General features: G+C 46.7%; 1 protein-coding gene across 2 annotated transcripts in view; it reads right to left on the minus strand.

Annotated features, from left to right (window-relative positions):
- Loxhd1 (lipoxygenase homology domains 1) overlaps positions 1-26890 on the minus strand; it is a 158425-nt gene that overhangs the window by 60338 nt on the left and 71197 nt on the right. Inside the window, exons 13-21 of one of the 2 annotated variants that reach the window (XM_005372874.2) lie at positions 24181-24335; positions 22242-22402; positions 19693-19769; positions 17710-17906; positions 14630-14822; positions 10905-11065; positions 7933-8407; positions 7319-7473; positions 5037-5170 (exon numbers count right to left, since the gene is read on the minus strand). In XM_005372874.2, the coding sequence (XP_005372931.1) occupies positions 5037-5170; positions 7319-7473; positions 7933-8407; positions 10905-11065; positions 14630-14822; positions 17710-17906; positions 19693-19769; positions 22242-22402; positions 24181-24335 (1708 nt within the window). The remainder of the gene's footprint in view (positions 1-5036; positions 5171-7318; positions 7474-7932; positions 8408-10904; positions 11066-14629; positions 14823-17709; positions 17907-19692; positions 19770-22241; positions 22403-24180; positions 24336-26890) is intronic. The other variant, XM_005372875.2, reaches the window with a different exon arrangement.

Below are 26890 nucleotides of genomic sequence, written 5' to 3' on the forward strand. Positions count from 1 at the left end.
GGAAGGTACAAACAGCATGGCTAAGGAGCTAACCTGGTGACAGTTGGGCCATCTAGGGAAGGAAGGTCCAGTTCTTCATCTCCATGGAGAGGCCTGGCAGTGTGGTGGAGTGCCTGGTGGACTGAAGGAAGGTGGGGCCAGGACAAGAGAAGCAGCAGAGGGGGCAACCAAGAACTCACCATCACAGTGAGGCTATCCTGTCTAAATCCTGGCTCTTCCATTAACTGTTGTGTGACCCTAAACCAATCCCTTTACCCCTCTATGCCAAGGTTACCAGATTTAGCCCATAGCATAAGAGAACTACCAATTATCTTTGGGTTTTAGATAAGCAGTGAATCCTGTTTTCATGTACATCCTACTTAGTTTTTGGACACACTTCTGTGAGTTAAGGCAGGTTCTCAGTAAGAACTTGCTAATGCTGTTTTCAATATTATTATTTTCCTTTCTTTCCTCTCAACCTAGTCTCCAAAGGCTGTGAACTTGGCAGTTTTTCTCTAGTCTCTGAGCTCCAGAACAGCTCAGAGCATCAGAGAGTGTCGCCCATCTCTAAGATGGGGCTACAGCACCCTGTTTTGCCTTCTTCCCTCCCTTTGTCCTGGTGTATAAGGCCAGTTCAGGGGCTGATTCAGGTCTGGGAGGTGGTTGGATTCCAAGGGCTTTGTTTCTGCCTGGGCACCATGTTATCCTGTGGTCCTCAGGACCTCCAAATGTTACCATGCCAGAGGAACAGCCAGTTCCTGAGCTTGGATGGTAGGAAGAGGGTAATTTTATGCTGATAGGCAATACCTTTAAGGACAGGAGGATCTCAACCTGGAGTCATATAAGTTAAATGGCAATTAAAGTAGTGTTTAATGTAAAATGTTAAAATGCATACTGTTCCATTTCTCAGTCTTTAAATATATGAATGGGAAAGCTAACATTTTATTCAATCAAATACAGCAACTGAGGAATAATAGGCCTCAGTTCTAAATCATGACTCCCTAATGGGAGAGAAAGGAAGGGGTGGATTGGGGCAAAGGCAGGGACAATAGGAGTAGGAAGTCAGTGAGGACAAGGACAGAAAGAGGGGAGCACACAAAGAAAGAGCCCAGCAGGTTACCCAGGGAGAGAGAGAACAAAGTCAGAAAGACAGAATGAAGAGCACAAGGCCGCTCATGTTCCATGTGTGAATGCATACAGAGAAGCCGAGCCTGGCTCCCATGAGGCTTGAGCATCATTATCCCCTAGACATCTGCAACAGAGCACTGAAGGTCCTTAGCACACTCACAGATGCAGCCCAAGCCAGCAGAGCTCATGTGGAGTTTGCTCCCTACACGGAGTTACAGCTTGGCTGGTGCTGGGAGCTGGACATTTAGACTCCTTGTCCAGAGCCAACCAACACTTGGAGGACACGAGGAGATTGTGCCTGCTGACCCCTTCCTGTCCCGCCCTCCCTCAGGAATAAGTCCCCTTGGGCCGGTCTCTGGGCCTAGGGAAGGAGCAGGTAGGCAATGTAAGGGACAAAGAAAATGAGATGTGTGCAGGCGGTCAGACAAGATTTGCACCACGTTGCTTAACAAAGGCAGAGAAGGAAAACACAAGGAACTGAGTGAGCAAAAGCTTTAAATCAGGTGTCAAACCAAAGCTTGGGACCATTAAAAAATCTCACTTGCAAGTGTAAGTTGATTGAGGAAATTACAAAGCTGAGTGTTGTAAAATGTAAATAGTTTCATGTGCAATTTCTCACTTTTGTGTATAAGCTAAAGGCAGGACAACATCAAGTATAAATAAGCTGGAGATGCAAGTAATGCCAAGAAGAAGCATCTGGAACTCAAACACTTTGGTCTGTGTGTACTCTGCCAGGTTCTCTTCTAGGTCCTGAGGAGCACACAGCAGTGACAATGGAGAGGAAGTCATTACTTCCACATTGTGCTGCAGGGAGGTGAGTGAGGACCCAACACACCAGTTTACTGGAGGTCAGATGATAAGTGATACAGAGAAAAAGAGGGGGCAGACAGCATGCTAGTCCTCCCGGAGAAGATGACATCTGGGCAGAGATCCAGCTGAAAAAGTACAAAAGTGAGCCACTGGGGAGAGGGGTGCCAGGGAGAGGGGCAGAAGATGCAAAGGCCTGGTGGTGCTACCGTGCTTGTGGGGCTCAAGGAACAGCAGGAGATGGAAGGGAAGGGACCAGAAAGGAGACTTAGGAGAGGATGTGGGACTGACCTCAGAGGTCAGGGAGGCCACTGGGAGGGCATGGAGCTCCTTGTGGATGAAATGGCGCCTCTTCAGGTGTTTGAGCAGTGATGTGCCATGATGCTGGTCACTGGGCTGCTGTAGACAGTAACAGAGGCGGAAGGAAGCAGAGGGAGAAGTCAGGAGGCTTTGGAGAGGGGATAGAGAGTGAAGATGGGGTCCAATTCATGTTCTCCTGAGGAAAGAGCCACCATGCTCTGCCAATGGGCTGGGGGTGGGCTGTGAGAGGCAGGGAGGGGTTGAGAGCATGTCCAGGGTGCATGGGGGCTGGAGACTTGGTCCAGGGCATTTGGAGAATGATGTCAGGATCCCTAAACCTCTGGGCTGCAAAGCCCTTCTTCCTGAGCTACAAAGGCTGGGAGAGCCTGAAGACATGCATACTGCTGGGAAAAGCACTGTTTCTCCAAGAAATGGAGAGACTTTCTTTTGAACATCTGTAATTTCATGTCTATCTCCCAAAGTGGGCTGTGCTCTGACTTGCTCTTGGGGTGAAAGGTTGTTGAAGCCAGCTCATCACAGAGTCCTTAATCAGAGAGAACTTCTTATTAAAGAAGCGTGAACTAATGACACACAGGAAAGAATGGGAAGAAAGAGGAGGAGATGCAGCAGGGAGAGTAGAAGTTGGAAGAGAGAAAAGGAAGGCAGAGGCAGGGAGGGAGGATGGAAAGAAGGGGCCCAAAGAAAGAAAAAAATTTCATTCCCAAGAGTGACAAAAATTATATCTGGGCATAAACGTAACAAGAAAGGGTACCAGTCATGTGCAGAAATTGTAAAGCATTACGGAGAGTCATAAAGGAACAGTTGGATAAGTGGAAAATGTAGCTGCGGGTGGCACTTAATATTCTAAATATGCAATTCTTCACACATGTATTTAACGGCAGAACAATCAAAATTCCAGCCAGATTTTTTTCAAATCACTTAATGCCTTGATTTGAAAAAGGTAAGAATAGGTAATATTTTTAAATAATGAAAGAGGACAAATACTGATGTATTAAAATAGATTACAAAGCTACAATAATTTTTAAATTGTTGGGCTGGACCAGAAATGTCAAATCAGTGGAACAGAGTAACCCTGCCAGAACCATAAGGGGAAGCCAGGGAGGTTCACAGTTTGTTTTAAGACTAAGTTTAGCAGTACTTTATCCTTTTCAAGTTTAAATGCCTTAGATTTTCAGAACTCTGTGTGCGTGCATGTGCATGCATGCATGCATATGCCCATATATGTTACTGGGGATTGAACCCAGGTCCTTCTCATTGAGCTACATCTCCAGTTGTTTTTATTTTTTTAATTTTGAGGCAGGGTCTCACTAAGTTACTAAACTGCCCAGGCAGGCTTTGAATTGGTAATCCCCCTGCCTGAACCTTCCAGAGTGCTGGGATTGCAGGTGCACACCACCACACCTAGCCAGAACATTTTGAGAAGTAAGTTGGGCTGGCATCACTAAGCCTATTTATCAGAAGAGGAAATGAGAGCCATAATTATGCAGCTTCTTGTCTATGGTAATCTGGAAGTTTCTGGCAGAGATGAGACTCTAATCAAGGCCCTGGTTTCCAGCTACGGGGTTGTCTTATGGTTCTTATGTGCCACTACCACAACCCCATGGAGACTGTAACACTGGGTCATCTATGAGCTGTACCTGTGTCCCCTTGGGGTAGTGGGACAGGATGAGGTGAGAGATGGGGTGAGTCCCCCTACCCCTGTCCTGCACAGTGGGAGCCTGTGTGCTCCAAGAGACTGAAGGCTTCAGGCAGGAGGTGATTTAATTTAACAAATATTTACTAGGTGTCCACTAAATTTTAGGTGCTGGGAGGCCCACAGCAGTTCCAATGCCCACTCAGGAGTTACAAACTTCCATCTACCCCCTCTACCCTGTACAGAGGGGCCTTCTTTAGCCTTATTGCCCCTGGGTCTCTCTCACTCAAGAGGCAGCATGGAATAATGGTAGGAAACACAGCAGAGCCACACTGAGAGTCTGCAGTTCAGGTCCTGCTCTGACACTCCCTGGCCCTGAGTCCAGGGCTTTACCTCCCCAGGGCAGGGCTCCTTTACCAGGGAAGGACCTAATGCCTGTTTTTCAGTCCAGCTCAGATGGTGGCTGCATCTCTAGCAGGGCCATGTTTGGTCCATTGTCTACCTATGTCTACCCCCATCCCACAAGCTGACAATGGGTTTTGCACTCTATGGTTAGCGCAGAAAATGCTAATGAAGGCTAATATTTTGTGATGTGAAAATTATAAGAAATTCAAATTTCAGCATCAAGTTATATTGAGACATAGCCACACCCACCCACTTAGATATTATCTGCACTCAGTCAGCGGCGAGGTTGCTGCGAAGACCAAATGGCCCACAAAGCCAGAAAAGAATTCTGTGTGGTCTTTGGAGGAAAGGTTGCTGAGCCCTGGTCTACAACTTTAAAACAAGATGCTGGAAGTTGCTTTTCCCATGGAGAGTCCCTGGGTGAGTGAAGCCTGGGCATGGAGGCTAGGCCAGGAGAAGGCTGAAGGGATTGAAGATCTGACCTCTCACAGTGGGTGGACAAGAGCTCCTGGAGTGGATGCACTACCAAACTGTTATCTGATGGGGCAAAATGCTCTGGGAAGGCTGTCCATTGAGAGGGAAAGGGAATGGGCAATGCCCACTCGGCCTGCCACACGAGCCAAACCCATCCTTGTATCTGGGACAGATGTCACAGCCAACCCACCTTTGCCCTCAGATATCGCTTTACCCACCCTCAGTCTCCTCTCTAGGGCAATCTCTGTGGCAGGTAAGTCCTTCTCCCCTCCCCTCCAGCCTCACTCACGTGGTCTCTTCGTTCATGTCGGTGATGTCTATCCTGTCCAGGAACCAGCCTGGTCTGTTGCCTGTATTGTCATGGCGAATCCGTATCTTGGTCAGAGCCCCCAGATCAATAGCATAGAGGGTGAAGGTGTCTGTCTAGAAAAGGCAAGAGTAGCATTCAGAGGGGTGAGACCACCCCCTCCTTCCCTTACCATCAGCTCAATCTTCCCAGGACCTGAGCACCCAGAGGTGGACAATAAGACCCAAAATAGCCAGGATGGGGAGGATGGACAATGTATCTCACTGGTCTAGTGTTCTGTGCTATTGTTTTTTCAATCTGTCCCTGCCAGGAGATCTTCTTACCCTCATTGTTTCCAGGGAGGTAGAGGGACAAAGTGAGGGAGAAGAAGAGGAGAGAGAGAGGGAGGAGAGAGGGACAAAGTGAGGGAGAGGGAGAGGAGAGAGAGAGGGAGGAGAGAGGGAGAGGAGAGACAAGTGAGGGAGAGGGAGAGGAGAGGGAGAGGAGAGACAGTTGTGTGTGTTTATGTGTGTGTGTTGGGGTAAGGTGCACTGAGAATGTAGGCTTGTGTGAGGACATGTACATCATCTCCTTCAACCACAAATTGTTATTAAGCACTTACTATGAGTCAGTCCTGTGCAAATTCCAGGGTGACTGACAGAAACAGAAGATTTGAATTTGCTCCCCACATAGGTGGGAAGGTGTATGGTGTGAACCATACACACATTCGCGATATCCACTGGAGGAAGCAGACCACACTGTGATCCCATAAATGAATGGAATTTTTTTGGGTATACAATTTGTACTCTTTGCTTTGAAAAAAGATTTCAAATCTTCAGAAAACTTGCAGAAATAGTACTGTACAAATAGTACAATGAAAGTTCTCACACCTTCACTTAGATTTTTGCATTTATGTGCAATATTTGCTATGCTACTCTCTCTTCTCTCTCTTTTCCCCCCTTCCTCTCCCCGCCCTGTCACCCCTCCCTCTCTCTCTCTCCTTTTTAAAAAATCAGTTCAAAGTAAGTGGCAGATACCATGATCTTTCACCCCTAAATATTCTAGCATGGATTTGCAAAGAAAAAGGACGCTCATATAATCCCTGAGCAATGATCAAATTCAGGAAACTTAACATCCTAAACATCTACACAACACAGTATGTTCACATCAACACAATATGGGCATTCATCACATAATGATGGGGATATGTTCTGAGAAATATGTTGCTAGGTGATGTCTGTCATTATGCAAACATCATATAATGTACTTACACAAACCAAGATGACTACAGTGTTACTAGGTGTCATAAACTTATGGGATTACTATGATAGATGCTATTTGTTGTTGACTGAACTGCTATGCCACGTGTGACTGTACTAACCCATAATATACAGTCCATATTAAAATTTCACCAATTGTACCACTTTTGTTCTTTACAACAATTTTTTTCCCAACCTCCTAATAAAGTGGCTATGGTTTTTCATGGAGAGCAATGAAATGCAGACATAATCCCCGATCCCCAAGTCACAGAAATGAGGCTAAAAGAAAGTTGGTGGGGGGGAGTATAAAACAAGTAATGTGCCTATAAATATTTTAATGGACTTGGTTTATTGCTTTTCTTCCTCCGGGTTGAAAGGAGAACCTGCCTTTGGGATATGCAAAATCTTAAAGGACAAAAATGGAAGCTTTATTTTTCATTCTTTTCTCTTTGCCTGGAATTTATTTCATAGCTTCCTACTGATTCAGGATATAGTTAAGGCTTTCTAGCCTGTCCAACCACCATGTACTATTGGTCTTGTCTAAGCTTATACACTGTGAGGCATCATCCACTGCTCAGGGGCAGACACACTGTTCTCAAACTGGCTCTCCACAGTTCCACTTCCGTATCTTTGCTTCTGCAATCCTGTCTTCTGCAAACATCCTTACTGTCATCTTTATACATTGCCCACCATGTCTTCCCCACAGCACCATCTTAAAGAGAGCTTGCTCAGCAGCTGAGCACCTGCTGCCAGATACTGCTCTTGAGTTGCTCCCAAGGGTCAGCTAGCCTATAGGCTCCATGTATTGGACCCCTGCCTGTACTTTTCTTACCCTCCCACCCCCACAGAGCATTAGTGCTTACAGAAGAGGCACTGCCATCAGACCTAGTTGGACTGAAGGAAGCACCTGGATAGACACACAGTAGACACCATGCAGGGTGGAGCTGTCATAGAGCGCACCATGACCCATATCTGAGCCTTCTCCTCCCACAGACCCAGAGACCAGGGAGCACGCATTCACTCTACCTGCCCCTGTTCAAACTTGTTGGACTTGTCTGACTTCTTTAGGGGCCGCTCGCCTGTGTCCCCGTACTCTTCACCGTAGATGGTCAAATAGACATTGGCATCAGTGCCAGCCTTGGGCACATTCCCTGTGATCACCTGGACCTCGTAGGTGTTGGCTAGAGACAAAGATGAAGCATTGAGGACACAGGGTTCTGAGGTGAGTTGAAGCCCAGCCTCACAGATTCACACAGATCTTTGTAGCAGGACAGATCTACCATATATCTACACTGAATTGGCCTGAACTTGCCTCCCGCAATCCAAGACTTCCTTTGACCATGAGACCAAGAGCAATATTTGGCCTCAGCAACCCTCCAACCTTATGTCCCCCACATTTGGTTATAAGGAATTGTATCAGAGCTCCTCCCAAAGTCATTGATTTCTCCTGAGAGCCTGGGGACAAGGGCAACCTTTAGCTCCAAACAGAACTCTGTGGTGGCTTCTCAGATGCCACTCAGGAGAGCTATTTGGGAACCACAATGAGGTACCACCTATGTGGCCTTCCTGTGAAGGAAATGGAGTTACCCTTGCCCCTCCCTGGTCCCTTTAGGGGATGCACGGCCCCTCCTTAGGCTTACGCTCAGGACCTGGCCGGCCTGCTGGCACCAGCTCCACGACAAGCTCGTTGTCTTCCTTGTCCCGGGCCAGCCAGCGGTGGACGTCAAACTTGTACTGCTCAATCACCTCCTGCATCCCTGGCCCAAACTCCTCCTCTTCCTCCTCCTCCTCAGTCTCTTCCTCTTCCTCCTCTTCAGATGAGGACTCCTCCGATGAGGACTCCTCTTCCTCGTCCTCCTCCTCCTCATCACTGCCCCTCTTCTTCTTCTTCTTCTTCTTCCTCTGTAGCTTGGCCTTTAGCCGCTCCTTCTTGAGCAGCTGCCGCAGTTTGTCCTTTTCCTTCTTCCTCCGGGCCTCTTCCTCAGGCGTCAGGTCCTCCTCTCGCACCACCAGGTGCCGCAGCCAAACCATGTCCACAAACCAGCTGGGCCCAAAGCCATCGCCTGTGTGCCACAGCCGAATCTTGTAGATTTCACCCACGTCTGCTGCCTCCAGCTGGGCAAAGTGCAAGGAAGTGGTTGGGGTCACCCCTGATATCCTCCCTGCCTCCCCAACAGAGCCAGGCCCAGGGCCTGGAGCTGGGCTGCAGCACAGAGAGGCTGAGGCCTCTGCCCTTAGAAGCAACCCCTGGCTGCCTCTCTCCAAACACACTCAACCTGGCCTGACTCCCAAACTTATTCCTTTCTACCCACTACAGTGCTCAAGCTGGTCTCCCTGTTTCTGTCTTCCTGTTGATCATGCATGCATGCTCGCGCGCGCGCACACACACACACACACATACCCCAGCACTCATTCCTAGGATTCCTAGTTCCATGTCTTTGTTTGCACAGTTCCCTCACCTGCCTGCATTTATTCCCTCCTTAGCTCCAACCAAAGTAGTCCATTCTGTCCTCTATTATTACTTTCATATAAAAACTTTGTGCTATTTTGTGCTCTCACTCCAAATTTTTTCAGTATTAGCCATATATGACCTGTGTAACAAACTACAAAATAAGTATTCTTTAAGAAAAAAAATCTTACCCATGACCCTAGAATTCCCAGGCTCTTCCTCAGCACACAGCCTTTTTATCTGCCTGTCTCCTCCTAACTGTTCAGTAGGAGCCCAGAACATGTCTCTGGTCCTGGCCTAACCTGGATGCCCTCTTTGTTCTCTCAAGATGTGAGTTCCTTAAGAGAAGCATCATTTTGTGTCTCTCTCTACTGGTCAGAGTGAATACTGGCTCAAAGGGTAGTGTGATGGATCCTCAGCCTCAGATCACACTGTCACTCTGTCCTGAATGCCATACTGTCAGGAAGGACCTGAACTCAGATGAGGTCTGTTCCCCGCAGACCTCCAGGGGAAGGCTCTTACGAGGTTCTTGCTAGTGGGATTCCTCTTAAGCATCCTGCTGCTGATGAACCACTGTTTGTGCATCTGACCCTTCAAACCTGGTCTCACCAGTTAAGCACCTGAGTTCCAGAGAAAACAGAGCCCAAGGCTGTTCCATAGTTACTCAACATCCCATAATTCAATTCCAGACCTAGAGAATATTCAGGTCTTCTGACCTCATGTTTATGAGTCCACAATGTGGTCAAGCCACTTTTGTGAGAAAATTCCCAGTCAAGATAGATACCAGGGCCCAGCAAAAGCAGAATTTATCTTCAGCTACTTGGGAGATGAGTGCTAGACCTGGTAAGTCACCTCTTTAGCCCATTAACTGCCATGCCCCATGTTTCCTGGGTCACAGCACCTCATGACTACCTTCCTCAAAGAGGCTTGCTTCTTACACCACATCCTGGCATCTGTCTGCCTAGCTAGGGTTGCATCTCCCACACCCAGTGAGCTGGCCTCTGAAAGGTACACTGCTAGATTGCATCACCATAACATTCTCTGACATTGACTCTTTTGATCATTATAAGGGTGGTGAATCCAGCCAGGTATTACAAAGTTAGGTTTTAACCAAAGCTCAGGAAGTCAAATACATGGGGCTTAGCCTTCTCAGCAGTGTATGAGGGCATTCATGCCCATACTCAATGGGGCACCTCCAGCTGTAACATTCAGACACCTGTGACCCTGGCCTGGCCCCAGGTCAGCCAAGACCTCTTCTGGGGGTGGAGTAAGGACTCTCTGCTAAAGGCCAACATGCCTGTGGCACATAAACACACATAGAGCACCCAGCATGAACATGCTCCCTGCACACACGCTGCTGCAGATGCACACTCGTGTATGCACACATACATGCTATCATGTCTAACATAAAATATGTATGCACCACTCAGGGGGCACTTCCCTTGCATCATCTTGTATTGCCAACATCATGCTCACATGCACACCATTCTTCCTTTGATAAAGAATTTTATGGAAGGAAATGAAGAGGTCTGGGACACTCAGAACACAATATGAAACTCCACTATCTCCCAGGTTCTGCCTGAGAAGCATAATGAGTTACAAACTGGGGAGCAGATGGAGGGACCCCAGCCCTCGTGACATCTTGGGTTAAATGAGAATTGCCTACTCCAGAAATCTCAGCATTGGCAACATGTTAGTATGACTAGTAGAATTTAAAATGGAAGACATGCCAGAAAATACATCCCATATCCCCAGATGCTGATTTAACTGGCCTAGATGAGGGCTAAGCAGTACCTTTTCTTAGTTTCCCAGGTGACTTGAATATGAGGCCAAGGATGAGAACCCCTATTGTAACCCAATCCCTTCATTGCAAGCCCAAAACTCAGGTACAGAGAGGGGGTGTTACTGTTCAAGTTTACAAGGTAGAAATTGGCCAAAAAAACCCAGGTGCTCTCAATTCCAGTTAAAAACTCTACACCCATGTCAGCTGTGCCTAGGAAATCTCAGGAAGCCAAGAGAATCCCTGTCCAACGTGTTCCCAACCAGCTGGATGGTAGTCCATTCTCCAGTGAGTGTTAGCTTGGGGAAGAAGAACACCTAGGGAACCACCTTGGTGTCTTCTGGGCCCTCCATTGGCACCCTGTCGCCTCTCCCCCTACACACCTGGAACACATCCTTGGATGCTCGATCAAACACTTTTGAGCGACTGGAGAGGAAGAGCACTTCGGTCTTGCCTTCTTCACCATAGATCTGCATGTAGACTCTGGCAGTGGTGCCTGCACCACCCACATCCCCCGTCCAAATCTCAACCTCATAGTGGATCACTGGGTGGGCACATGTGAGAAAAATGGGACATTTATTAATATTGATAATAACAAAATACACATTTCCAGAGTCTCTTCCACATGTCTGGTGCTTCTTGGTCATCATCTTGTCTGACCATCTCCCCAGCACATAAGTATAATCATTTCCATTTTACAAATGGACAAGTGAGACCTTGAGGAATTGTATAGGTAGTGGACATGGTAAACCTAAACAAACAGTCTGGCCATCCACTTGTGTACCTCATGTGTCTTTGGTAGGAATAAGGAGGACTCAATACACCAGCCGGCAGTCCCTGTTTTCTATCTACCTGCTGTGGTTTGAATGCTTGTCCACTCCAAAACTCATGTTGAAGGAGATGTTGTAGGAGCTAGAGCCTTTCAGATTTGATTAGGTAATGAGGGCTCCACCCTAGCCGGTGGGGTTGGTGACATTGTAAAAGGATGAGTTTGGCTCCCTCTTTCTCATCTTCTCATCTTTGAAGGAATCCTACTTCTCACAGCATCAGAGGGCGGAAATGAGTTACAGGCATGCACCAGAAGAAGGCACATCTCATGGGAGCGCGAAGTGTCTCCTAGAACAACTATGGTACCATATTGTCTGTCACTGTGACTGTTGGAGGACTGGCCTGCTCAACAATGTTATAAGACAACATCATGATTTCTTGTCAAGAAAAGAGTGTTACTTTCAATAAGATGATCTTTATTTCCATGGCAATGGAAGACACTGGGGGCTGGAGAGGACTGGCTGAGATATTAGATTCAGCTAAGAGTAAGGTGGGAGGGTGTGTGGACAACGAGGCACTCTGTGGAAGCTAGCAATCCTCATGGAGAGGAGCTCTGACTCCGTTTCCTCCCTCAGGTCTCGGCACCACAGACTGTTACCATCATACAAAATGAGGAAGAAGAAACATGGGCATTCAGAGAACAAGACTAAATTGTTGGGAATTGAAATACAGCAGCATGAAATAAAATGTTCAGCAGCAAGGATAAAGTCAAGGACATTTCCTAAAAGCAGAAAGGAAATTTCCCAAGGACAAAAGGACAAATGGCAGAGAAAAGGTAAAAAGTCTGAGAAAATTTAAGGTCTAAATAAGAGTTCCGTTCTAGAGACAACAGAGGAAATAGGGTTGGAAGCTGTTGGACACATGACCCTAAAAACTAAAAAAGCAAAAATACGTCAAGACTGAGGATCCCATTAGTTTCTAGAATAATGGATGGAATTAAAATCACAAAAGCCACTCTGACAATTTAGAGTGTCAGAAATAAAGATGTGATTAGAGTGGATTTAGAGATGGAAAGACCAGAATCAGATAGCAAACTGGCATCAGACTTCTCACTGCAACTATGGGAGCTAGAAGATGGTAGGCTGATTTTTTCTAAACTCCAAGGAAATGAGTTCTCATTCAACATTCTGTGATGAGTCAAAGTATGAATTTACTGTAAAAGCCCACAAAGGATATATGTAGATATGTCAGGTCTCAATAATCATCTGCCATACACTCAGAAGACTGTGAGTGGAGAATGTGTGCTGCTAAAATAGAATAAGTCAAAGGAGAGAAAGACATGAAATCCAAGAAATGGGAGATCCAACTGGGAAAAAAATTAAAGGAGGAAATTTTCAAAAAGCTGGGAGGAAGGAGGTCCCCGAAGGATAGCTGCCTGGGAGCCTACAGAGAAGGACAGAAGGCCCAGAAGGATATCCAGAGGGAGAGAAAAGGCAGAAAGTCATTAGAGTATCCACTGGTCTTGGACATGTGGAAACAACTTTGGTTCTACTAGATATCTGGAAATTAGACGGTCTTATAGGATGAATAGTGAGCTCCTCATTCTTAACACCTAACACCTGAGAAATAATCATGTTTGGAGATAAAGATCTTAAAGCGGTGATAAAGTTTAAATATGACTCTTAAGGTGGGCTGTAATCCAGTGAGAGTGGTGTCCTTTTAAGAGGAGAAAATTTGGACATATGGAGAGATACAAAGTATGTGGGCACAATGAAAAGAAACCTTGTGTGGACACAGCAAGAAGGTGGCCATCCGCAAGCCAAGGAGGGCTGTTTGTGTTACAGCAGTCACAGCAAACTATCACAGATAGGGGCAGGTATAGAGAAAATGACACAACTGATGGAATGCAATCATCATACATCATGGGACTGAGTAGCAGATAGTATTATTTACATAGTCATAATAATGTGAAAAAAGGATATTGGAAGAACAGATGTATGTGTATGTGTACTTGTGTGTAAGTGTGTGTGTGTGCGCCCGTGTGTGTGTGTGTGTGTGTGTGTGTGTGTGTGTTAAGAGAACAAAATCCTCTTCTGTAATAGAAAACCAATAGATAAAAAAAGAAAGCCAATAGATAATGTCAGAGACAGAAAATTTTAAAAATAGATAGACATATTAAAAAGTATGGAGCGAAGTTTTGGAAGAATACCCTAAAGTGATTCAAATTTTCACTTCTGAATAATAAAGGAAATGGGATAGGATGAAAAGGAAGAAAGCTATTGCTTTTTAATATATATCTTTTTTTTTTTTTTTGGTAGCAGGAATTGAACTCAGGACCTTGAGCTTGCCAGGCAGGCACTGTGCTGCTGAGCTATGACCCCAGGTCCCTATATACATCTTTTTTGACTAGTAACTGAACTACTGTCTAGGAAATCAAGTACTAACTCACAAAAGAGGGAAGGAATTGAGTTTTGCATTGACAGATGCCTTTTCCACGCATGTGTGTATGACAGCTTTCAGGGACTTTCTGGGTTGATTGGGGAGAAGAACTGCAAATGTGCAAAAGCACAAAGAGTCCCAGGAGAGGGAAAAGGAGAGCCACTTGGTGTGGGCTTCCTTCTCAGGAAGCTTCCTGTGGAAATGAGCCATGGGCAGCTGCTCTCATGCTGGCCATGAACATACAGGGGTGAAGAAGGGGACATTCTCATGCTAGCCTTTGATATTTCTACCCTCTAGATAACCTCAGGAGTCTCAGACCTGTCACAATCTATGCAAAGGGGCCCAGACCACCTTGAACTTCAGCTTTTTGGGAAAACCACCACCCTGTCTGGAGAGCTCCTAAATCCATACTCCTGCCAACCCCTCAGAATGCTTCATCTGTCTCAGAGCTCTTGCTTTAGCTTTTCTGCTTATTTTCTCCCTGGTGGAGTGTAAAGCCACAAGGACCATGGTTTTGGCTCTTGCTCATGGCTGTCTCCACAGAGCTCAGAGCAAGGCTGGCACAGCGATACCACAATAGATGTCTAATGAATAAACAAATGAAAAATTTTATCTCTCTAGCCAGTCTTTCTTCTCCACAGGGCTCAAATTATGCATTTCCTAGTAATATCATTTGCTGCCTTTATTCCAGAAAAAAAAGTTCCAGACAGTCTCCCCATCTGTAAAATGAGCCTTAATTATCTCTTGGAACCATGGTATAAGAGGCAAATGAAGGCTCCATTATTTCCCCACAGGATCCCCATACCCCTACCACTTGGAGAAAGACCCAGTTGCCGCATGGTCCCCTCCATCCCACCATCCCCAGCTGTACTGCACACGTTTCCACCGGCCTCCTCCATACATTTCTGGATCTCCGTGACCTCACTGGGGTAGAGCTCCACCTCCAGACGCCCATCAGCCCGATTCTTGTCCAGCCAGCGGTTTGCGGGGAAGATGTACTGCTTGCCTTGGCGGGGCACACGGATCTGGACACTGCCCAGGAACCAGCTCGCATGCAGGCCTGTGCTGTCGTGCCCAATGACCAGCCGGTTGATCTAGAATGGAACTCTTATGAGTGTGACCAAGAAGCAGTGCCCAGAAACTTCCAAGCCTCGTTCGCCCTCTCCCTAGGCATTGGCACAAATAGCTCCCTGAAACTAGGCTTCCAGTTTCTCAGAAGAGGAAAGCTCACAGGAGAGTTTGGGTCCCAGGCCAGATCAGCAGCCAACGGAGGGACCAGGGCATCACCTCTCCTGCCTGGGCCTCCACCCGCTCTGCTTATTCTAGCTTGCCTCCGGCAGCTGTTAGAAGCAAGCAGGAAGCAGATGTGGCATGAACTTTAAAAGCTTGAGTAGGTATTTAAAGATGCTAGATTGTGACTGAAGGAGAAAGCCATTCTCAACATTTGCCACCTCCTTCTGACAGCTGTCTTACAACTTGGTTTGACTTTGTTTTGAATACACTGTTGTACACATGTCTGCATTTCTTCTCTGATATTCCCATTCTGTAGGTGACAGAATTTGCGGACAATCTCCTGAGGCTCTGTGGTTTTGTGTCCAACTCTTACCTTCAGTCTTGGACCTGAGAAATACTGGTCTTTTCCCAAAAACACTCTGTAGCAACCTGATTGATCTTATTGCCATTGATGTATGCATGTGGTCTTTCAATGTTCAGGCTGATTTTATGTTTTGTGGAAATGTTGTGTACGGGGCATTTTTAATGTGAGGTGGAATTATCAGGTGCTCTTTGAAAACCCTTCCCAACCTGATATTCTCTCTACGGTGGTTGGTGGGGTGACACAAACCATGTCCAGTGCCAAAAGACCGGCTTTAGGAAACTGCCCATGTGAGCCCTGCTCTCACTGTCCCAAATACTAAGTGCCTCTTTGCAGCTGGTAATGAAAACACCATCACAGCCAGGGGCACAGGGCCTGGTCCCCCAAAAGCATTGGAAAGAAAGTAAGAGCCCTTTACTTGCATACCAAGAGACACAGGAGAGTTTCCTTGTTTTACTGTGGCGATGAGACTATGGAGGTCCCAAAGAGAGGCTGAAAGAGTAAAGACAGAACAGGTGTCTCTATCTGACATGATTGGAAGTTCCCTAAGAGCAGGGACTGTCATTTCATTACACCTGGCACCTAAGTTAGAGGAACTGTGCAGTAGTGTAGTCTGAGCACTTAGTACATGCTTGCAAGTGTTATTAACATATTCAATGCTAATAACCCCATTAGGAGCCTCTGTCATCCTGAATGGGAAAACTAAAGCAAAAAAGGGTAAGTAATACATGTCTGGTAAATAAGTGGCAATGTTGGGCCTCAGACCAGGCAGTTGGCAGCCAAGGTGCAGTTCCCAGTGTGACCTCTTGGCCACACTGCTGGTTGAAGTGTTTTAGCAGTACAAGTCCTACCTGTTCCCTCAGCTCTGTCACTGAACACGACTTTCCATGCCTTCCCCTCAGTTATGTCAGTGAACTGCTGTCTTCAATCCTTTTAGTAAAGGGAACAGAATTTTCACTCTGGAATTACTGCTTCAGCTTAAAATGTGAATACATTTTTTTTTCCCGCTCCGGTACCGGGAACCGAACTCACGACCTTGCACTTGCCAGGCAGGTGCTTTTGCCGCTGAGCTAAATCCCCAGCCCCAATGTGAATACATTTGATCAAGGAAAATTTGGATTGAAGTTCATTAGCCTCAAGCGAGAAATGACTGACATGAGGTTGTTCCCCAGAGTGCATCTTGATGGGAGGAGAGAGTTCCAGGGCACAAAGCACCTGAAATAGGGTGGGGACCCAGAGACGGGAGATGAGATTGCAGACAGAGGGCTTCCAGTCTCCTCAGTGTCCACCCTGGAACTCTGGAGATGTCTCAGAGCTCCGGTCCTGGTTTTATACCTGTGCTTCCCCAGGTGAAGTCAAGAGTCTCGCCTTGACCAAGCCCTAGCCAGGTTCTGGAGAGCTTTGCATGACTAAGCTTCCATCTTGGTCTGTAAAGACTTAAACAAAACACCAGAAAAGTTCCAATGGCTCAAGGCCATGCCCCCAGGATGACCCTACCCTCCTTTCAGTGCCTGTATGAGAAAATTCCAGGTGATCAAAGGAATATAGTATTGGTTCCAGCCAATACCTGAGGATGACTCCTGTCTCCAGGTTCTGAAAGAGAAGCAACCTAACTCTAAGAGGCACAGGTTAGCAAACCAGATGGGTTTCCCAGGACCCTACTTAGCCCTTATCATTTCTTGTCATTTTCTACTTTCCTGGTTCTACTGAGCCCCTATTTACCTTGCTCCTAGTCTCTTTCTCCCTTTAAAATATGTGGAAATCTCTACAAATCAAAGTTGAGTTCAGTTTATGTGAGCCTCTTTTCCCTGTCACTGTAGTATACTGTTAATTAAAGTTGGGCTCATCACTTTAATGGCCAGCTTTATCTATGAAGAACTGCTCAGATCATTTATGGCAAAGCCACTTAGAACTTCGAAAGAGGTAGACTCCTGGATCCCATGCCTTACAGCAGCATTCCTAAGGATGCCCAGTGTGTGCACCGAATATAATTCTGATGTGCACTCAGATATGGAGTTGGGGAGTACTTTAGATCCACTTTCAAGTCTTTCTTGTAGGTGGTATCCCTTTCTCCAGCGTGTTTGACTCAAGTACACTGGTTCTGGCCACATAAGTAAAATTTTGGGGATAAAGCTACTAAAAATATACATCCATCCCCAAAGAGGCATGAGGACCTTCACATGGTTCATGTTATCTCCATCTGCTCTAGTCACAGCTGGGAAACAACATACATCACTAACAGCCCCCAAGTGGGCATTTCTTTTCCTTCAAAATGGCCTCACCCATGACTACCTGAATGCATGCATGTACACAGGCAAGTGGACACATATGGATGTATGTAGAGGAATGGGGGAGATGATTTCACACAACTGTGGAAGGACACTCACAGTTCCAATGTTCAGGGTCTCAAGGGTGAACTCATCCACCCGGCCACGTTCAAAATAGTCTTTGAGGTTGTTGTCAGAGACAAGAAGAATTTGCTTGATGGTGTCGGATTTGTCCCCATAGAGCTTGATGTACACCTGAGAATCTGTGCTGGCCCCAGGAACATCCCCCGTCTTCACACTGATGTGATAGCGGAAGTCTGAACAGTCCAAGGCAGGAGGAGAGAAAGGAGGTTAGTGCAGGTTGAGAGGCAAGGAGCAGGTGCCTGGGACAGGAGGGTGGTCTGCATCCAGGGGAGGGCACTGCTGAAGTCAATGGCCTGGGCCCTGTGACTTGGGCAGGGGATTCTTCCATCTCTCTGGAGTCCTCTCACCTACAAAGCCAGAATTCTGCCTGCTCCAAAGGGTGGAATGTGCTGAGGGAAAGCAAATCCAGAGCTGCAGGCAAGAATGCTAAAGACTGAAAAGACCTTCAGCAATCACCTGGTCCACTGTCTCCTCTGATGGATGAGTAAACTGAGGCAAAGGGCTCATTAGCCTGTCCAGACTGTGTTTAGCATACCATGCATGCAGTGTTACTGCTAAGTTTTTGATTTTGGTTTTACAGACAAAGAATCTGAGACTCAGAAGGTCACATGTCTGGCACAATATGGTGACAGTTAAGAAGTCACCAATCAGAAGTAAAATCCTGCTATAGACCTGAAGCCCCCTGCTCTTAACTGGCCACTATGTGGATGTCATTCCATCACTTCAGAAGGTCTGCATTGCCTGTATGCAAGAACAAAAACACCCAACGAAAAGGCAAGCCTGGGATAGCATAAGCCCAGATGCAAAGTCCTCCATGCTTGTTCCAGGCCATGTCCTGGGGAAGGAAAAGGACTGAGGAGCAAGTGATACAAATTTCAAGGCATGCCAGTCACTCCTACCTTAGGGTCTTCTGCCTGGAAAAGTTTGGAGAAAGTGAGCTGAGCACACTTTTCCTGGGGTGAGCCCTGCAAACCACCCAGACCTGGGCCAGATCAGCCCCACCAGGGATATCCAAGGGCACTTGAGAAAATGGCTCTGTCCTTCTTGCTAAAAGATGTAGCAGAAGCTAGAAAATCTCTTTCTTATACTGGTTTGCATCTGCAACCTTTCAAAAGGTTCTGCCGAGGAAAGGAAGGCCCTGGGGCTCTGACCACTTGGCAAGTCAGGAGCCTGCAGGGTGAGGAGAGCGGTAGCGTAAGACAGGGTCGCGGTTCGAGCACTTAGGAACCGGTGTGTAGGTGACGTGTCCCTGACCACAGGCACGGGTCACCTCCTCTCCTGAGGTCCTTCCCAGCTCTTAGTTTTGCTGAGGCCAGACACTGAATACTAGTGTGACTTTGTGATCTGACCCTAGGAAAGGTCAGATATAAATATCTAGCTTGTCCAAACCTCAGTGTCCCCATCAGACGAACGGATGACATCAGCCCTGGCTCACTTCTAGGCTATGACAGGGGTTAACTGAGATAGAACTTATAAACATGAGGTGCTGATGTGGTTGGGATCCTGGAGATAAGTTTCTATTAAATTGTATCTAAAGCTCAATAGTCAATGGACTTGAAGAAATATTACCAGTAAAGTAAAACTATAAGGCTCCAGGATACTGTTCAGCATTTTAAAAGTTTTCTCATCTTATAGTCCTTTCAAATGTGTTTCTTCTCACAAGGGACTGTAAATCCCCCCATTCTTGGCACCATTAACTGAAGCTATCATTTTTGTCAGTCTGTTGATCATATGCATTCAGGGCTTCATACCCATGGCCACACAGGCTTTATGCTTATAGCACTGCACAAAAGAAATACCCAGACCCTCCCTGAAGGCCTCCCATCTACACCTCCAAGTGTTCTCTCCATGAAATGAAGTAAAGAGCACATGTTCCCTTGAAGGGCTTGCTTCAGTTTAGGTAAAGAAGTCACCTGTCCCACCAAAGTGTCCCATCACCTGGTTGTCAGGACAACTCACTCTTCAGTGTAGCATTGCTGTCACTCGGCAGCAGCTCTCGGACCAGCTGCCCATCATCCTTATCCTTGTCCAGCCACCTAGTGAGCAAAAGGGGATATTAACTGAGTGGGGCAGCACACTCTAAACCCTCACACCATTCATAAGAGTAGCCACAGTGCCCACAGCTTTGACTTCAGCAAAGGAAAATGGGTCTATGAGAGCTCCGAGAAAAGCACCCCACCCCAGCCTAGGTAAGGAGGACTTACTGGAGCAAGTGAGAGCTGGCTGAGGGTGGAAGGATGATGATAAGGAGTGACCAGGAGAGGAGGAGGAGCATCCCAGGGGGAACAAGTCCAGGAGCAGAGAGGAGGCCCACACGGGTGGAAAGCAAGGAGGGAGGGGCAAGGTGCTGGCAGAGGAGGCTGGATGGGGACAGGCACAGGATATAGGCTGTGGTGATCATGGTAAAAAACCATTGTTATCATCAGAAACCACCACCATTTTTGCCAAAAGCCTCCGTGTGCATGGCGGTACGCCAAGGGGTCTGGCGGAGGGAAGGCGGAGAGGACACTGACATAAATAAGACATAGCCCAGGCTGCCTGGAGCCTACAGTCTGCTAAGAAGACAGGTTAGGCTGAATGATGCACTGAGGACCAAGAAAAAGATAGGGTTAGATCAGAGTAAGTGCTCAAGGATTTAGGAGAAGGAGAAGGGCGCTCAGAGAAAGGGCTTGGGTCTATTCCTCAGAGATGAAAAGGATTTGCCTTGAAGAAGCTGGCTCTGTATCCTGCAGATCTGGGGTTTGTTAGCTGTGACATATCGGTATCCCACAGTGAGCTGCAGCTTGGCTCTCTACTGGTCATTCCCAGGGGAAAAACAGTGCCCTAGTCACCTGAAAGCACCTTTTCCACTGAGCATAAAGACCCTGCCTGAGAAATGAGACCATCATGCTAGCACATGTTATCTCAGTCCCATACTCAGGCTGGCTTGTGATTGGGACCAATGGCAGGATAGCTGGTAGCTTCAGTGTCCTGCAGGGGACGGCAGAAGTAAAGACATTTGCCTCTTAACCAAAGAATCTCTCTGCTTGATGTCTTAGTGCTTGCCTTTGCAGCCACCCTTACTACACTGCCAAGAGGGAGGTAATTCCCCAGGCCACCCAGCCATGAAGCAAGGAAAGGTGCTCCTTTCTCCCTGCCCCTCCTTACTTGCAGCTCAGACCTCTGAGCTCACTCACAAATGACCCCTTCTAGGTCATATGTGACCGCCCCCATTCCCTTCCCAATCCTGTGGTCTTACATTCTCACAGGGCCTTGCTCTCGGTGACTGCTAGCTAACATTAAAATGCTGGCCAGCAACTCAGCTCTGGCCCTTCTGTGTGCTTTGATGCTATGAACCCCGAACACCAGAAAAGTGTCGAGACTCATAGACATGAAGACATGGTGGAATCCTGAGCATCTAAGACAGGGGATTTGGGAACAGAAGACTGTTGCTAGAGCTACTCAAATCCACCAATGGGGCCTCCCCTTCGGTCTGTCCTGCTGAGGTCAGCCTGGAACCTCCCAGTCACAGAGCCTGTGGAGAAGATGGGGATGTAGCCAAGGATGGAATGGAAGGGCAGCAGGCTCTCAGCCACCAGAAATCCTGCTTTCCTTCCTTCTCTCCTCCACTCACCCAGTCCCATCCCCACCAGTAAAAGGAAATCATGACTTGTCAGTTCATTTCCACCTAAATACTTGCAGGATATTAATAGATATTGCCCAAAAAGGCTTCAAATGCTCCAGCCTGGTTTCACAGTGAGATGTTGCTAAATGGGTAAGTCAGTCTGCTGGTGACTTCATTACTGTTTCCCTGGGTGCACAGGACACACACACACACACACACACACACACACACGCTTCCCATAGCCAAATGCTTGCTGATCCTGGCAGAGAAGGATCAGATCCTGCTCTGTCCTCCTCAACAGGGGAGATAATGTAACAGCTCAGACCCCAGTCAGTCATTCTGTGTTCAACTCTCAGACATTGCCACAGGTGAGTGTAAGGGCCACCTTGATGGCACAAAGACACTGATACTCCTCCTGGTTCTAAAATGCCTCTGCCAGGGACTTCTAGAGGTCAGTGGAAGGCCAGGATGGCTGGGTAAGAAATCCAAATGCTTTATAGGAAAGAACTTTCACCTCATTCAAAAGTTGGGAAAGGGAAATGCAAAGTAAGATGCTTTGAAAAGATGCATCAGAAGGTTACTGTAATAAAACTTCACCTTTAATTCAGCATGTAACATTCTCTGAGGGGGCTCCTGGTTAAATTCAGAAATTGTGAGATGCTATCTGAGAAAACATCCACATTTTAGTACTTGAATAGAGGAAATAGCAAATACACTTAGGGGATGGGGAGGGAATGTGAGGCACAGGTCTAAGTGCCACCAGCAAAGCCACCTTTTTCTTGCACTAACTGCAGCCTTAAGCCACTATTTTGCTCACTGGTCCTGGTATTAGGAACCCATCTCCCTCCAACTCAGGGGCTGCGACCTAAGCTGGAGAAAGTGAAAGCAAGTGGGACTCATGTACCTGAGACATGGAAACTCCACGTTGTCACTCTCTGGTTGCCCCTCCTCTCGCACGAGCACCCGGTCCAGGTACCAGCCGCTGCCTGAGCCTTTGCCATCATGTCGGATCCTTACCCGCCTTACCTTCCGCAAGGTGACGGACTCAATGGTGAACTCATCTGCCTTTAGGGAGGGAAAGACAGCAAGGTCAGGTGGTGGCAGCTACCCCAGAACCCAAAGACCAAGGGAAGACATACACCCATAAATTGGAGAAGTCTGAGCTAACAGGTTGGATTAAGATCCCAGGAGTTTTGGTAGGTACCATGCATGTTGGCGAGTCTTTCGCAGGTGGGACAAGGCCACCAACGGAGAACAGACTTTAGTCTGCTCCCAATTTCTCCTGCTGGGATATCACTCATTGTTAGGTTTCCAATAATTGGTATTTGTATTTTTTAGTTAAACACCTCCATTCCCTATGACCTCTGTTTAAAAGGCAGCTTCTCATGGGAATATGAACATGTCAAACTAACTGCTTACATGAATTAACTCCCTGGCTAATTTCTCTTCCTCCTTGCTGTATAGAGGAACAGTGGTCCACTTCTGAAGAGAGGAACCATTGGAATTGTTGGGGAAACCGAGTGGTCTTGCTAACTTTGCAGTTTTGTCCACCAATGAGGCAGCAAACATGCAGTAGGGGCTGGAGAATTTCAAGTGTACATGAATGTGCCCAGGAGCCTCCATGGGTTAGAGCACTGGGGGTGGAAGGGATGGACGAAGATTTCAGAGGGTGTAGCAGCAAGGGTAGGAAAGGGTGGATAAAAAGATGGATGGGTAGGTGGGAGGGCAGGAAGGAGAGGACATACACACAGGCATGTGAGGTAAAGGCAGCCTTACCTTCTCTCCCCAATGCACTGGAGCCCACCACAGCATCTACTTGGATGACCTTTGCCCTACAATGTTCAAATGCCCGTCCTCTAAGAACCAGGGCAGCTTAGATTGGCCTCAGAGAGAGGCCTCTATTGACTTTCTGGGGCCAAACTTGCCCTCACCAAGGAATGGGTGGCAGAAGAAAGAGACAGAGCAAAGACATCTGCAAATCTCCTTCATCTGGGTGCTCCCTTGAGCTTCACACATTATCAAAGTGACCTTTTACTGAGCATCTACTGTATGCTGCAGCTGTACACCAACCAACCCTAATTTGCACAGCATCCAGCTACAGGCAAGTATGCTTCCCCCATTTCAGACATGAGGAAAATGAGACACAAAGGAACAGAGTGGCGGGCTCAAGGACTTGTTTTCCTCAGAGGTGGGCCATTGTTCTACAGGTTCTCCCCAGGAAACGCATTTGCTGGTTTGGGTGACAGAAGGGAACACCTTGCACATTTGCATTGAGGCCAGTAACAGAACCCTATACTCCCACCCTTGTGTTTAATGTCTTTCTTAGTTTCTCTCTGAAAAAGGATAGGAACGAGATGCACCTAGGGTCCTGCCTAGCAGAGAATGCAATGTTCCCATGTCAGCCTCAGGTGACCAGCTTTCCTCCAGCCCAAGTGCTCTTGTGCATAGTTAGGACCCCAGCATTCTTCTCCCTCCACCCACCCCAAGGTACCAAAGGTGTTGCTCCTCCCTCTCCCTTTCCCAAAGTTTTGGGTTTTGAGGGGACCATGACCCCTTAGGATGGCTCCCCACTCTTAGCTCCCTGGTTTTGAGAGCTTTGGCAGATACCATACCTGTTGGTGAGTCAGAGAGTTAAATGTTCAGGTACCAGATAAACAGGCCATACCCCTCCATACCCCTCCAGTGGTTCCTATCAGGATTCTCTGGACCTTTATTCCTCTCACCCAGAAAGTTATTCACTGACTAAGGCTCCATTACCAGCCCTCAGCTCGACTGCATAAGAGCAAGAAAGATAAGGGAACAAGCAAGCGGAGTTTGGGGAGTGGCAGACTGTTGCAACTTACATTGCCCTTCTCAAACAGGTCAGTGTTATTCCTGCAGTTGTAGAGCAGCCGCTCCCCTGTGTCCCCCACGTCACCATAAAGGCAGAGATAGACGTTGGCGTCTGTTCCCGCACCTTCAAGCTCCCCCGTGCACACCGTCACACGATACCGGGCCACTGGCAGGAGAAGAGAGAAATCCTGTTGGCTGATAGTCCCCTGCTCCCATTGCTAACCTCTGCCCCCTCCTCTCTCCAAGCTCTTACCCGGGCTTACTGTGCCCCCTACCCCCCAGCTAGTCAAGTCCACTGCAATGAGCCAGTCAAGAGATGGCTTGTCTCTAAGATCCTGGGCCTAAACCAGGGGTGGCAAACCTGTGGCATGCGTGCTGCAGAGGCCATGTAGGACCCCTGTCGGCACATGAGTCAGGTCGCTGAGCAGGGCCCCGGCAGCCAAACAGCGGATAGTCAGGTTTATTTGCAACATTGGCACTTTGAGGCAAATAAGTGGGTTTGGGGTTGCAGTTTGGGCACTCAGTCTCTTTAAAAGGTTCGTCGTCACTGGCTGAGGCAAATCAAGGGTTCTCTGTCCTAGTCAATCATCAGAATCTCTTGGGAAACTTTTGTAAGAATCCAGGTTCCTGATCTCCACTTCAGACCTCCCAACTCTCAATTTCTAGATACAGGACCGCTCCAAACTGAATTATTTGTGAACTCCCTCAGAGGCCTCTGCTGAAAATGGCCAGTGTTCAAGGACCATTTATCTAATCCAAATGTGTTTGGCCCTTGATTCCACTGAACCCAGTAAACTCTTTGGCTTTAGGTTGTTCTCCAATTGGTATGTGTTCTGCTTTCTGAAAGAAGAGAAATTTTCTTTATGAAACATAGCTGAGCCTTTCCCTTCTCTTCAGAACTCCCCAGTGCAAAGGAAATGCCAGGAGGTGAAGTAGAGAGAAAGATACAAAATGGAGCCACTGTGGAAGGACAATGGCTTCTTCCTGTGTTGAAAATGTACCGTGAAGATGTACCTGCATCCCATATACTGCAACCTTCTTCAATTAAAATTAGCTGGCAGTAAAATTTATTTATTATTTAATCACACACTCATTCATTTACCCCACATCTGCTCACAGAGGGCTGGGGGGTGTTACACACCATTACAGATGTGGGGACTCGGCAGTGACCAAGACATACAGCTATTTCCACAGTTTACTTTAGAGTCAAGAGTAAATGAGTAGGTGACAATAAAGTTGCAAACAAATCATACAGTATGATTTATGCAACTACAAATAATTATACAATTTTTAAACTATGAATTATATAATTCCACAAATTATGATGTGAAAATTTTCCAAGTTATAGCCAAGTTATTTCCAAGTTATATAAAAAGGATAATACAATGGAGGGATGTCCCAGATTGGAGAGGAATGAGGTGAGGAGATGAAGATGATTTAGTTACACCAAACAGATTGCTGCGAGGAGGTAATGTTTGAACTACAAAGTAGTGATAGGAGACACCCACCTAAAATCCTGAGGACAGAGTTTGAGTATGTGCAAAAGTCTCAATGTGGGGTGACCAGTATATGTCCCCAGAACAGAGAGAACACTAATACGGTTGCGGTGGGGTGAGATGGAGGTTGTAAGAAGGCCCACAGGTGGACAGGATAGAGGAGGAAGGGTGTGGTAAATGGGCACATGTATGGCTGGCTGGGGAAATGGGCTGGGCCTGTCAATTGCAAAATCCCAGGGTGGTGCCAGATGATTCTCAGGGCCCCATATGTAGAACTTCTCTCAGGCTCCCACAAAATGTGGACAGCATAAAGGAGACCAGATGCCGTGAAGATCCCACAGAGTGCACTTTTATTTTTGCTTTTATCCTTTCTTTTGTTCAGCCTAAGTTTGCACTACAGACCCAATTCCTTCCTTACCCCTTTAACCCTCACTTTTCAAATAAAATTTTGGCATTATTTTTGGCTTGTCTCATTTAGTTCTCTGAGGTAAGAAGGACCGGGAATAACTTAATTGGTGAGTCATTTTTAAAGGAACTACCTGAAAACAGAGGACAGACACATGAGGTGTGACAGATCAAGGTAAGAAGTGTGACTTCTTTTTCTAAAGCAGGAAGTCATTAGAAAGTCCTAAGTAAGGAAGCAATCTGATCTGATCTATCTTTTAAATTGTATGGAGCACTCTAACTTCTATGTGGAGAACTGATTATAGAAGAAGGAGGAATGGAATCAGAGAAGTCAGTAAACAGAGTAAATACAAAAATCTAGAAAAGAAAAGATGGTGTTTAGGACTGGAGGTACAGTGGTGATGGAGAGAATTTAATAGCTTAGTAATATGTTTTAAAGGCAGTTCTTGGTAACAGTCTAGATGGGTAATTGAGAGAAAGAGAGAAATTAGGGACACTCCTAGGCTTATGCCTGGGTAACTAGGTGGATAGAATTGCCAATAGGATGAGGGGAGCCTGAGATTGGGGGAAAAGATGGGCTTGAAAATGGAAATCAATGGCTCCATTCTATTTATTATAAATTTGAGACACTTATTAGATCAAGATGACAGCATGTCGGGAGAGTCCTGGTGACAAGACTTCAGTCATCATAGGTATATGGGATATATTTAAAGCTATGAAACCAAGTGATTTATTATAGTGAAGATATACAAAAGGATTGAAAGGTTATTCAAAAATATAATAGTCCAAAACTCCTCAAATCTAATATAAAACATTAATA

Source organism: Chinchilla lanigera, unplaced genomic scaffold (genome assembly GCF_000276665.1).
Source record: "Chinchilla lanigera isolate Chin_1 unplaced genomic scaffold, ChiLan1.0 scaffold00001, whole genome shotgun sequence".
NCBI lineage: Eukaryota > Metazoa > Chordata > Mammalia > Rodentia > Chinchillidae > Chinchilla > Chinchilla lanigera.